Raw genomic sequence first — 13,509 nt, forward strand, 5'->3', positions numbered from 1 at the left:
AAAAGACACAAATATATAGAAATTTTACTTGTTTCACAACCACAGGCTGCTACTCCAAGGCCCACGATCACAAGATTGTTTCGACGGACAATTCACTAAGTAACTCCCTTCTTACGAAAGGGAGTTAAGCGCTTTACAAATTGGTAAGATCGGTAACACGGATACCAACTTAGAAATTAAGAACAAAAGCATAAAACACAAGTTATACCGACAGAATGTGTAGACTTTGATGTAGCTCCTCAGCGTAACGACAACATTCTGGATGATCTTTCTTCGTGCAGACGGTCATCGTTAAGTCGTAGTCTGATGCCTCTAGGGCTCTCCCTCGAGGCTTTTTTATTGAGTGATCCGGGCGCCTAGAAGCCTTTCCGGGCACCTCCACGTTGTCTGTCAATCCACTGTTAGTAGCAGCGCCTCCACGTTATTCGTCGATCCACTATCTACGCTGCTGACTTGACACTTTCGGGCGTCTGTAATCCTTTCCAGACATGTTGACGTGGAGGTTCTGGATCAACTTTGACTCTACAATGCCTTATCTAGATCGGAGCGCTTGGAACCTTTCCGGGCGCCTGGAGGTTGAAGTGTCCCGACCACTGGGAATTTACTACCTCACTGCCTCGCTGACCCTGTTTCGCTGATGTCTGATCGCCTAGAACCAATCCGGGCGCCTAAATGTCTGATTGCTTGGATCCAGATAAGGGCGCCCGGAACAAAGTTCCAGCTTCTCCTTTCCTACATTACAAGTTAATGCAAAACACAAAAGTAACAGGAAAGCTGAAACTGTTTGGTCTTGACTTCAAGTTTTCAGTGAAACTCTAGGTCAGATCGACGCCTATTGTTCCCCTTACCGGGAACGTGTCCTCACCCACTCTACTCGAGAGAATTTACCTTGTGCCAACCAAGTCCTCTAGACTTGTTGGACTTTTGCTTAGCCTAAATCCTCGACCCTCAAGACTTCTACCGCTAGACTTCCAGTCCTCCAGACCTGCCTAGATTTCTGCCTGATGCACTTGATCTTCCAAGTCTTCCTGCCTAATCCTCCTGATCAGGGCTTCTTTGCGTTGTCCTCCAAACTAGGTCTTCCCATCTAATCCTCCAGATTAAGTCTGTCTAGTCTCCAGCTAGAACTTCTCTATGTCTAGCTGCAACTAGGGCTTTCCTGTGCTATCAGCACACTTAGTTTAATTCATTAGATAACTTTACACACTTAACTTAAACCCTTTGCCATTATCAAAACTTAGGTTCGATTATCTGGTGTTTCTGACACAAATCCCACCAACAATTGTGAAGGAACCTGGGAACAATCGATAGATAGAACCCTAAGAACTAGAAGACAAGAGTTTGAGTCTTGACCTGTAACAAAGAGATGGAATGAACCAAAGACTATGGAGAAAAGAAACGCCACACCGCAAGGGTGATAAATTTCAGAGGTTTGAACGCCACGAGACAAACTTGATAAGTTCAAAAGTTCTTTCAAGAATTAAGAGATCACACAAACAAGAGCTTCACCCAAAAGTTGTTCTTTCCATAAACATACTCTCTCCCTTATATAGTGGGAAGAAGTAATTAAGATTACAAAACATTCATACTAGCCATTAAGAGTAATATATGCATGCAATTAAATAGTTTAGCAATTGAAATCAAACTAGTCCTCTTACTCATTAAAGGAGTAAGCAACTCAAATCAAACTAGTTCTTTTACTCATTGAATGAGTTAGCAACTCAAATCAAATATGTCTTTATACTCAAATCAAATCATTCTGTCATGCAAGTTAATGTATCCATGGATAAACCCAATCACATTGATGTACCTTTGATTGATACTTTGATTTATCTGGATCTCTTCGTTTTCATAATCAACAAAATGCCCTTTTATTAGTCCGTTTAGTGCTTCCTTGAAACGCTTTGCCTGAAGTCTTGTAATTGGACCTTCTAGAGTGACAAATGATCATTTGTTTGATGTGCATCACGATCAGCTCCTTAATGTGCATCATTCTCCCATTCTTGAAAAGGATTAATCATCACCTACATCAAAAAGAGATAAATCAACAACATTAAAAGTAGTATACACACCATACTCATTTGGCAAATCACGTTTCATATAAGGCTGAAAGAAGTGATCTTGTAGGACCCCTAAAGTCTTAGTCACGCCAAAATGTCCCATCAAGCCACCACTATGGGCTTCCCTAGTAAACAATTCGCACAATGAATATATAGACATGCACAATCTATTCTCACGAAATAAAAACCCATCATGTCTATAGAACTTACCTAATGCAACCTTGTCACATGCTTTGAACACTTCAAAAAAATCAGCATTATTGGCATATAAATCTTTGATATATTCGAATCCAAGTAATTTTGTATCTAAGGCGGAAAGTAAAACATACCTTTGAGATAACGCATCATCAACCACGCTCTCTTTGCCTTGCTTATATTTGATCACATAAGGAAAGGTCTCGATGAATTCCATCCATTTAGCATGGCGGTGGTTCAACTTTTGTTGGCCCTTCAAATGCTTTAGAGATTGATGATCTGTGTCAATCACGAATTCTTTCGGCCATAGGTAATGTTGTAATGTCTCCAATACTCTCACCAATGCGTACATGTCCTTGTCATATGTGAGATAGTTGAGAATGACTCCACTCAACTTCTCACTGAAGTAAGCAATGGGTCTCATTTCCTGCATAAGCACAACATCTATTCCAGCACCAGAAGCATCACATTCAATTTCAAAGGTTTTTGAAAAATCTGGTAGGATTAGTAAAGGAGCAGAACTTAACTTTTCTTTCAAAGTGTTGAATGCCATCTCTTGCTCCTCTCCCCACTTGAATGGCTCGTTTTTCTTAATGACTTTAGTAAGTGGAGCTGCAATACTGCTAAAATCACGAACAAACTGTTTATAGAAGCTGACCAAACCATGGAAACTCTTCACTTGGCCTATTATTGTTGGTGTTAGCCACTTTTGAATTGCCTTCACCTTTTCCCCGTCTATCTCAACACCTTTAGCACTAACAACAAAACCAAGTAACACAACTCTATTCGTACAAAAGGTGCATTTGTTAAGGTTAGCAAAAAGCTTCTTTTCTTTCAACACACTCAACTGACCTTAGATGGGTGGCATGGTCTTCTAAGCTTCTGCTATAATCAAAATATCATCAAAATACACAACTACAAATCCTAAGAAAGTACGCAAAACATGGTTCATCAAACGCATAAAAGTGCTTGGAGCATTAGTGAACTCAAAAAACATAACTAACTATTCATATAGGCCATGCTTTGTCTTAAAATCAATCTTCCATTCATCACCTTCCCTCATCCTAATCTGATGGTATCTCCTAAGATCAATCTTTGAGAACACACAAGAACCATGCAATTCATCAAGCATATCATCAAGCTTAGGAATTGGGTGGCGATACTTTACCGTTATATTGTTAATGACTTGACAATCCACACACATCCTCGAAGTCTTATCCTTCTTAGGAACTAGTAACACAGGAACTACACAAGGGCTCATGCTTTCTCGAACATACCCCTTCTCTAACAATTCATTAACTTATCTTTGAAGTTCCTTTGTTTCCTCTTGATTGCTTCTATAGGCAGGTCGATTTGGGATGGAAGCACCTGGTATGAAGTCAATTTGGTGTTCAATTCCTTTACTAGGAGGCAAGTCATGTGGAACATCTTTTGGAAAAACATCCTTGAATTCCTATAAGAGAGAAACAACAACACTTTGTAAAGAATCGTTAAGATCGTTAGTGCTCAATAGTATCTTCTTATACAAAAGTATAAGAGGCAGCTGGTTTGGAAACAAAGCTCTTTTGATTTCACATTTTTTGCATAGAAGCTATTTTTCTTTCTCTCTTTTTCCCCTCTCCATTCTCACTTTTCCTAAGTTTGTTTTCTTTCTTTTCATCTTTTTTTTTTGACTCTTTTCTCTCAATTTTTTTTTCTCTTTTATCATTCACTCTTTATAATTTCAGCTGATCCTCCCTAACTTGTTTTGGTGTTAAAGGTACAGGAGTAATAGGATGTCCCTTAAAGAATAAAGGAATACCTATTCGTGCGCCCATCATGTGTTACCTTTTGATCAAATTGCCAAGATCTTCCCAACAAAAGATGACATGCATGCATGGGAACCACATCACACAACAACTCATCTTTATATCTGCCAATGGAAATTGCTACCAAGACTTGCTTTGTCACCTAGACTTCACCGCAATCATTCATCCATTAAAGTCTATAAGGACACGGATGTTTCTAAGTTGGGAGTGATAATTTCTCCACCAAATCTGTACTTGTCACATTGGTGCAACTCCCACCGTCAATAATAACACTACAAACCTTGTTATTCACAAAGCAACGAGTATGAAACAAGTTTTCTCTTTGATTATCTTCTTCCTCCATAACTTGCATATTGAGAATTCGTCGGGCCACCAATAAGTCTCTAACAACAACATTTTGCTCATCATCACTATCCTCCTTTTAGGGGCAATTTCATCCTCATCTCCCGACTCAAGTTCGCCTTGGGCGTTTATCACCATCACCCTTTTGTTCACACATTGACTGGCTATGTGACCACACCCTTGACATTTAAAACACTTGATATCACGAGATTTGAAAGAAATGGATTCGCTAGTACCTTGAGTGGCAGATGTTGTTGGTTTGGGCTTCTTGAAGACTTCAAACTTTGCCTTCGATTTCCATCAAACCTATCTTCTCTATGACCATTCCTATCTCTTTTATATCCCATCCAACTCCGGTCGTAAGTGTGCTCACAAAAATCTTCCACCACCTCTTCTTCTATATCAACCCCTTGAGCACGTCTTTGTTGTGGCACGGTAGAATGGTCTTAGGATGTCTTCCCGATGTACCCTCTTCTACTCTATCCAACCTCTCATGGATGAATTCTCAATGCTTGTTGTGACTCGAGAATATGGGCACTCACAATTTTTTCACGGTTAGGCTCTCACTTGATGATATCTCTTTAGTTCTTCATTAAACTTTAGAAAAAATCAGAATATCACGTAACAAATCAAAAGAACCCACAGAAACTTATGATGGCAAAAATTTAAGAGAAAATGAAAGAGCAAAAGATTAAGGAAAAAAAAGAAATAAATGGTTGAAGTTACTTTTTGAAACTTTGACTTGAACTTGCAACTTTTATATGTTTTTGTTGAGCTTTTTCTTTTCACAATGGCTCTTTTTTTTGCTGCACTTTCTTTTTTTTTCATAGTGCCTTTTTTTTGCTGTACTTTTTTTTTACTACACCTTTTTTTCGTAGAGCAACAAGGAAAAATAGATTGATAGATTTAAAACTTGCCTTGGAACTAAAGCTCTGATACCAGATGACACGAACCCCACCAACAATTGTGAAGGAACCCGAGAACAATCGATAGATAGAACCCCAAGAACTAGAAGACAAGAGTTTGAGCTTTGATTCATAACAGAGAGATGGAACGAACTAAAGACTACGGAGAAAAGAAACACCACACCACAAGGGTGATAAGTTTCGAAGGTTTGAACGCTACGAGACAAACTCGATTGGTTCATAAGTGCTTTCAAGAACTAAGAGATCACACAAACAAGAGCTTCACTTATATAGTGGGAAGAAGTAATTAAGATTATAAAGCATTCATACTAGCCATTAAGAGTAATACATGCATACAATTACATAGTTTAGCAACTGAAATCAAACTAGTCCTCTTACTCATTGAAGGAGTATGCAACTCAAATCAAACTAGTCCTCTTACTCATTGAATGAGTAAGCAACTCAAATCAAACAAGTCCTCATACTCATTTATTGTAAGAATGAGTACTCATTCCATTATGCAAGTTAATATATCAATGGATAAGCCCAATCACATTGATGCACCCTTGATTGATACTTTGATTTATCTGGATCTCTTCTTTTTCATAATCAGCAAAATGCTCTTCTATTAGTCCGTTTAGTATTTTCTTGAAACACTTTGCCCGTTTGATGTGCATCACGATCATCTCTTTGATGTGTATTCAGTTAAAGTACATACCTCTACATTCTTTGACATGTAAAAAGAATCTAGCATCACATTGATTGCATTTCATATGATTATTTTCACTTTGGGTAGATGCCATATATGCTCGTGCTCAATATTCATCCTCTTCGGTGATGATTATTTGCACTTTCATGTGAATGGACATTTTTATGTTTATGGATCCATGTTTCCTTTTCGTACTAGTAGCTTGTGTTTTCTTACAATTGTTATCACTTATGTGTGATCCTTCTTACTTGATGATGTGCATGGTAAATTTCATACAACTTGTGTGTTTTCGCTTTATACACTTTGCTTGAGTCATATCAAATTAGGGAGGTTAAAAATGATTAGGATATGCCTTCATTGATTTGTAGGTTGTGGCAAATTGTCCATTAGAATACACTTTATTTGCACTTCCATGTTTATAAACATTTTTGTGTTTATGATGCATGTTTCCGTTACGTACTAATAGCTTGTGTTTTCTTATTATTGTTATCGCTTGTGTGTGATCCTCCTTATTTGATGATGTGCATGGTACATTTCATACAGTTTGTGTGTTTTCACTTTATACAGTTTGTATGAGTCATCAAATTAGCTAGGTTAAACACGATTAGAATATGCCTTCATTGATTTGTAGGCCTTACCTAATTGCCCACTAGACTACCTCATGTATGTCCAAATACCTTTGTATTTTGCCACCCTATTGCCAATGATACAGTGTCAATTCACTATATACTGCCCTCTTAATGCATAGTTGGCGCTTACCCTAGTCAATTTTTGACAAATGTATCAACTGACAAAACTTTTAAGAAAATTTTTTGATAATTATTTTTCTCACAGAAAAGGTGGATCCGCCACTTGAACGACCCCCTTAGAGTTGGCCCCACGAATATGGAAGGAAATAAATTCAGGTACATAAGCAGGAGGCAGATTGTGGGGTGAATGATAGGTCATGAGTTCTCATTAGATTCGACCCCTGACTATTACATCAGAATATCATGCATCTACTATCTGCGCTATGCCCTGGGAGCTAGTTATTTTTCCCACAGGATACTTGGACTACGTGTGTTCCACCAATCCTATAAATTTTTGACGAATTGGGATTTATTAGTAATTCCCTTAAGTTCACTCAATTAAAGAAAACAAATACTAGTCGACTAGTCTAATCAACTAGGTGATGTTAGTTGACTGGCGTACTTAAACACTTCCCTTTTCAGAAGATGTGACTCTAGATTCCTTTGAACTTATTATATATTTATTGTTAATGCATTATGGAGGAGGTCTAGCCTTACCATTATTTTGATCCATGTGTCACTCTTGAGGGGAGGCCACAGGTACCTTGAATCCTTGAGATTATAGCTATTTTTGATGTATGACAAAAGGGGAGAAGATAAGTTTAAGCCATACTAATTTGATGTTGCATTACTTATATTATTTTTTCCATATACTTGCATGTTTCTTACTTGTGGGTGTATATGTATGCTCTTATTTGACCTAATTTAAATGAGTTGTCACATATAAAAAAGAGATAGATTATTGGTACAATCATGCTTCAAACATGTAGTATTGCATGTGATTTTGATATTTGGACCAAGTTTTAACTTAGATATTATTTGTGATCTTACGTGGTGTGTCAAACATGCAAATGCAGAAAGCTTGATAGGTAATTGCTAGTGTAATCATGGAAATCCAAGTAGGCCAATGAGGATTTGATATTGAATGAGATGAAGATTGAATGAGATGAAGTGTTAGAAGGTTAGGAGATTGGATGCTAAGTAAAGTAGTCCAACAAGGCCGAGGACTATATTCTTAGTACAGATGAAGTCCCAATAGGTTAGGAAGACCGGATGTTTGATGCTAGCCAAGAAAGTCTAGGAAGGTCGAGGATCATATTCTTAGTAACGATGAAGTCCTAGCTGATCGGATGCTAGGTAACAAAGACCCAGAGACGAAGAGACTTGAGATTTGGAAGTTTCAAAGGCACGAACGCCTTTTGGCAAATTGTAAGCTTTGGTGAGTTTTGACCGTCTTTGAGTGAATTGTACGCATAGGGCATGGGTAGAACTCAAAAATAGACGAAACTTAATCATTAGAATGATCGAACTTTGGTAGATAGTCGGAAAACCTCAAATCCTATTGACTCTCGACTATGGTTTTGGGATAGTCGACTTATGATTACCAAACAATCGACTCAACAATAATAAAAACTCTCAAGATTTGTGGTTTTGGGTGCAGTCAACTAATGGATATTAATCAATTGATGCAACCATGAATGTGAATTACGCTTTTGAGGTTTAACCGGTTGACAGAGATATTAGATAGTTCACTGTGTTAGGATCATTGATGGCGCTAAAGGGGGTGAATAGCGATTCACATTTCTTGTTCATTGATCATGTGTTCGTCTACAAAAGGTTAATACGCAGTGGAAATAAAAACACAGTCCAACAGCAAACACAAGAACACCTTGATTTTATGTGGTTCAGAATCGTCAGTTCCTACTTCATGGCTTAGAGTCCTAGTGGTAGCATCACTATTCTTCCTTCTTGTCGGAAACCTTTTGAAGGTAGAAAAATCTCTTACAGATCCGTTTTTACAAATAATACAATTCAAACACAAATATACAAAGGATATTGAATGTAATTGAAATAAACAAATTTACTCAAAAGAATTTGACTTTGATCGCGTTTTGGTTGCTTTAGGTTGCTTTCTAGTTGTTGTCGTGATTGGAATCCACCTATCAGTCCGACTGTTTGTTCCTCTGCAATTGACTATTATGTTGCAATTCAAATGCTACTCTGCTCTGTCAGTTCAATAACTCCATTTGGCTCAACATCAGTCAACTGATCTTCCCTTATCAATCAACTAATAGTTAGTCAATTATTGACTGTAAAACCTTCTGTGTTTCACAGTGCCATCAACCAATAAAGTAGTTGAGTGCACCACTTGACTGATGAAGTAGTCGACTGTTACCAAGGCTGAACTCTCACCTAGCCTAATATTTGATTGATCTTAACCTACCAAGATTTCTCCTACTTAGCATTCAATCAACCTTGACCTGTCGGGATTTCATCATTGTGAAATATCCGGTCCTTCTTGACCTATTTGAACTTCAACTGTGTATCTGACATTCTATCCTCCATGAGTTGTTATAACTTCGCTTACATGCTTAACATATGATCTTTCATGTGCTACTTGGACTTTACCCTTGTCAACTATTTAGTGAATATAATTGAGACTCACTTAGACTTTGCCCTTGCCAACTCCCTATCGAACTTTCAACTATCAAATGTCCGATCAACCATGAATCACTTAGACTTTTCCACTATCAAGTATTTAATCAACCTTAACTTACTTGATGTTTCGGTGAACCATCAAACATATTGATTAAATATCAAAAATCAAATCTAGTTTGGTCAACCTTGATCTGAGATCGATTGCACCAATACACTGATGTAACCACGAGTGATGCTCTGCTTTTGTCATTTTTGGTTCAACTATGAGTGTCACCTAAGTTTTGAGGTTTGATCAATTGACTAATGGTATCACGTAGTTGAGGCAATCAACTAATGTAACCACGAATATTTTTTTATATTTTACCCTAAATCATTTCACTCCAATAATTTCATAAATGTCTAAACCTCTATCTTACCCTAAATCAACTATGCCTTAGAGATTTATAATTTTAATTTCACCATGAAATTTCACTAAACTTGATAAAATTCTAATTTCTAATTGTACTTCTAATTTCAGTTTCGCCTTAAAAAGTCTACTTTGTACCATTTTACAAATACAGTTGTTGCCCTTAATTTTTTATTATTTTTAATTTGAAATTGAAATTTCACTTGACCATCATCATTTTTGAATCTCTCAATTTGCCCCTAAAAGTTTCCACACTTGAATTTCACTTTACCAATCAGAATTTTTTTATTTTTGTTTCAACCAATTTCATAAATATCTAAATCGCTATCTTAACATTACTGTATGCCTTTAGAGATTTATAATTTTAATTTCACCATGAAATTTCACTAAACTTGATAAAATTCTAATTTCTAATTGTACTTCTAATTTCAGTTTCAGCTTAAAAATCCCACTTTGTACCATTTTACAAATTTAGCTGTTGCCCTTAAGTTTTTTTATTATTTTTAATTTGAAATTGAAATTTCACTTGACCATCATCATTTTTGAATCTCTCAATTTGCCCCCAAAAGTTTCCACACTTAAATTTCACTTTAGCAATCAGAATTTTTTATTTTTAACTTTTAAATTTTGTAACTCATTTTTACACTATAAAATTACAATTTAATCCTTGATCAAAATGTGAGATTTTATCATCCATGTCATGCATAAAAATTACAATGCACCCTCAAATATTTCTTAATATTAATTTCACCCTTAAAAAAATTCATTAAATTTAGAGATTTCTCTCACATTACACACTTTGCCCTAGTTCTTTTTATAATTTTAACTTTACGATTAAAATTTTACTAATCCCATACATTTTAATTTTTCATCTTACTCTTGATTTTAATTTCACCCTCAAAATTTCATAATTTCATTTTGTTCCTATTTTACATGTATATAGTCCTTAAATCTTTTTTTTTATTTTTTAATTTCAACATTAAAACTTTGTGTTGCCCCACCATTTTTTAATATTTCAAGTTTTCCACAAACGATTCCAACTTCTATCTCACCCTCCAAATATTACTGTTCATTGGAATTTATCAATTTTTATTTCAACTCCTAGACTTTTAAAAGTCATCAATTTGCTTGTTTTTTTATTTTTGCACAGCATGCCAGTTCTACTTGTTTTGGATTCATTATTGTTAGTCTAAGGTCAAATTCGTTCTCTTTGATTTGGACTCACTATTGTTACTCCATGGTCAAACTCACATATTGTTGATTTTAATTTTTCACTGTCACATTGATTTTATTATCTCCCTGATTTCAGGATCATACGATGCCAGTTTCAGAACTAAAATTCTTTGAAGTCCGTAACTTTCTGAACGTTTGGGTTTTTTCTGCAGTTGGGCCCTTTACTTCAAAAGACAGTGGAATCTTTTCATCTCCTCCCTCCTACAGAAAATTATGTTCCCCCATTCAAAGATCCTTGGAGGTTTTGGTGACAACTACAATGTTATGGTATGAAACCTTCCAACGCTTCTACAGATGCTTTCATTGTATTTTTTTTTGTATATACCTTGCTTGGTGTTTGGATTTGTTGATGCAAGGAATGAGCACTGCATCATCTACTGGGGATCTTTAACTATGCTTTATTTCGCAGCTGCATCAACATCATTGGAGAATTGCACCATTTTCAGTGGAAAGCTTGTGAAGCAAAACTATCATCCTTCCTAGTCACCTACTGCAGTTCTTTCCCAGCTGCATTGCATATTTTAGATTTTTCTTTATCAGTGTGAATGTATGGTTGAACTGTTAGTGTTTTCCCCTCGATATTATCTCCTTGAGACCTCACTCCCTCTTTCAAATGAGCGAGGGGAACTCAAATCCTCTTTTTATGGAGAAATTAATCCTTGTTTCTTTCAAGTTTAATTCTGAAATGTTTGTAAATGTGAATGCAGTGGATGCTATGACCATCGTCTTAACACACATCTTATCTCGTGGCAAACCATAACAAATTCAGAAATTGTTTGACATGAAATTAGTGATACTTTAAAGTTCATTATGCTACAGCATGTGAATAATGGCTTTTTATCCAAGCTGTATGTTAAGCACAATAAACATGATGCTTGATCAAATTCCCAGAATGAAGACATCAAATTTTTCATCATTATTATCCTTTCAATCTACTTATTTGGACAATTATTCTGTCACATTTTGCACTGGTCAAAAAAATTTTGGTCATAAACGACCAAGAATACAGTATGAGATTCTTAGTGGCGATGAATCACTTTGTTAGTGTTCAATTATGTCAATTCACTTGAATGATTACTTAATGTGAAATGCATTCCAAACATAGGATCCACGTATGATTATCTTAATATTTAGATGTATGGATCAATCTATTTGATTATGATGCAACAAATCCATTGTAGATGGTAACTTTAAATTTTTATTGGATGCTCGTTATGAGCGCTTCCTAATTTACTTTGGTAGTCGGTGGAAAATTTTTATGGGGCTGAGTCACCTTTATAATTAATCGGTATAAGTTAGATATCCAATGTCAATTAAAAAAATTTAAAATTTTGGTATAAATTTATCCCCATGTTAGGTTGAAACATTAGAGAACTTACATGAGAACACATCCGCCTAGAAGTAAAATGCTTAGTTGTTACAAGTTAAAGGTATAAAGGATTGCGGCGGTATCTCTAATGTATGGATGTAGCGTAACTTCTAAAGAAGAATAGGTGAAAATCCCCAAGTCCATTGTAGCATTTAGTTTTGATAATTTATCAAAATATGCTATCATACTTGATAAATGCTACCAGTGGATCTCTTTTTCCATTTTTGACAATTAAAGAGACACGTTTAGACTTTAAATTGTTTTAAGTGGAGGTGGGGATATGGGTTCAAAAATTTCAAGACTTGGAACTAGGCATTGCTATCCAAAAGCAGGATTTCTTTTGGATAAAGTGGATTCATCGATGTCATTTGAAGATTTTGCTAACCATGTGGAAACATCCATCCAGACCTATGCATACGATGATTGGCAGGGAGGAGCTAGCAATCTCCTCATCACAAGAATGATGGTAGGTCGCCTAACTAATACAAGTTTTACAAACTTTACATATAATGTGCAGAATGTGGCGGACTATTTGGCGAGCCGAGGGGTAATAGCCCTTGAGGGTACCAGGTTTACAACTGATGAGCTAAGGGAGCAGAGATGGATACTAGGGCCATCTATCCGAAGGAACTTGGTCGCTCCCACAAGGCTTCAGATGAGGACGCTTCTAGACGGAAGTGTCTCAATGCAATTTCAAGGATATGCACCAACTCCTAAACCTGTGAATAGTAGGACCAATGAAGATGATGTGGAAATCGGTTCACCGGAACAAGAGATTCTGGCAACAATAACAATCGAACCGGAATACCTTCAAGTCCTAAAGATAAGATTAGATGCTATCCTACCAGAACGAAGGACGCCAGGAGCAGTAGGGTATGATCTTACTCTTAATGAAGATGTTGCTATTGGTGCAGGAGATAGGGCTATAGTCCCCACCGGGCTAGCTATGATTATATCTCAAGGTTTTTATGGGAGGATTGCTCCAAGATCAGGAGCGGCATGGAAGAAAGGTATCCAGATAGGCGCTGGAGTAATTGATAGTGACTACAGAGGCGAGGTATGCATATTAATCTTCAATATGACCTTTGAAGTTCTAACACTTCACAAAGGTGAAGCAGTGGCCCAGTTAATCCTTGAGAAGATCACTATGCCTGAAGTAATTGAAGTTCACCAATTAAACCAGACCTACAGAACGGGAGGATTTGGCTCGACTGACATGCTGACATACTTGGCACGAGCTGACTTAAGGACATGA

The 13,509-nt window shown here is 36.6% G+C and overlaps 2 protein-coding genes across 4 annotated transcripts in view; both read left to right on the forward strand.

Moving 5' to 3' along the window:
- The window catches only part of LOC141846377 (psbP domain-containing protein 5, chloroplastic), a 35,534-nt gene extending 23,912 nt beyond the window's left edge, over nucleotides 1-11,622 (forward strand). For all 3 annotated transcript variants that reach the window (XM_074734404.1, XM_074734405.1, XM_074734406.1), the window contains 2 exons: nucleotides 11,038-11,152; nucleotides 11,295-11,622. In XM_074734404.1, the coding sequence (XP_074590505.1) occupies nucleotides 11,038-11,152; nucleotides 11,295-11,430 (251 nt within the window). In that variant the 3' untranslated portion in view covers nucleotides 11,431-11,622. The remainder of the gene's footprint in view (nucleotides 1-11,037; nucleotides 11,153-11,294) is intronic.
- A 912-nt stretch (nucleotides 11,623-12,534) lies between these two features.
- On the forward strand, nucleotides 12,535-13,509 carry LOC141845962 (uncharacterized). Its single transcript, XM_074733950.1, has one exon. The coding sequence runs from the start codon at nucleotides 12,535-12,537 to the stop codon at nucleotides 13,507-13,509; it is 975 nt and encodes a 324-aa protein (XP_074590051.1).

The sequence above is a fragment of the Curcuma longa genome, chromosome 15 (assembly GCF_044706935.1).
Source record: "Curcuma longa cultivar G26 ecotype Majalengka, Jawa Barat chromosome 15, ITB_CL_G26_1.1, whole genome shotgun sequence".
NCBI lineage: Eukaryota > Viridiplantae > Streptophyta > Magnoliopsida > Zingiberales > Zingiberaceae > Curcuma > Curcuma longa.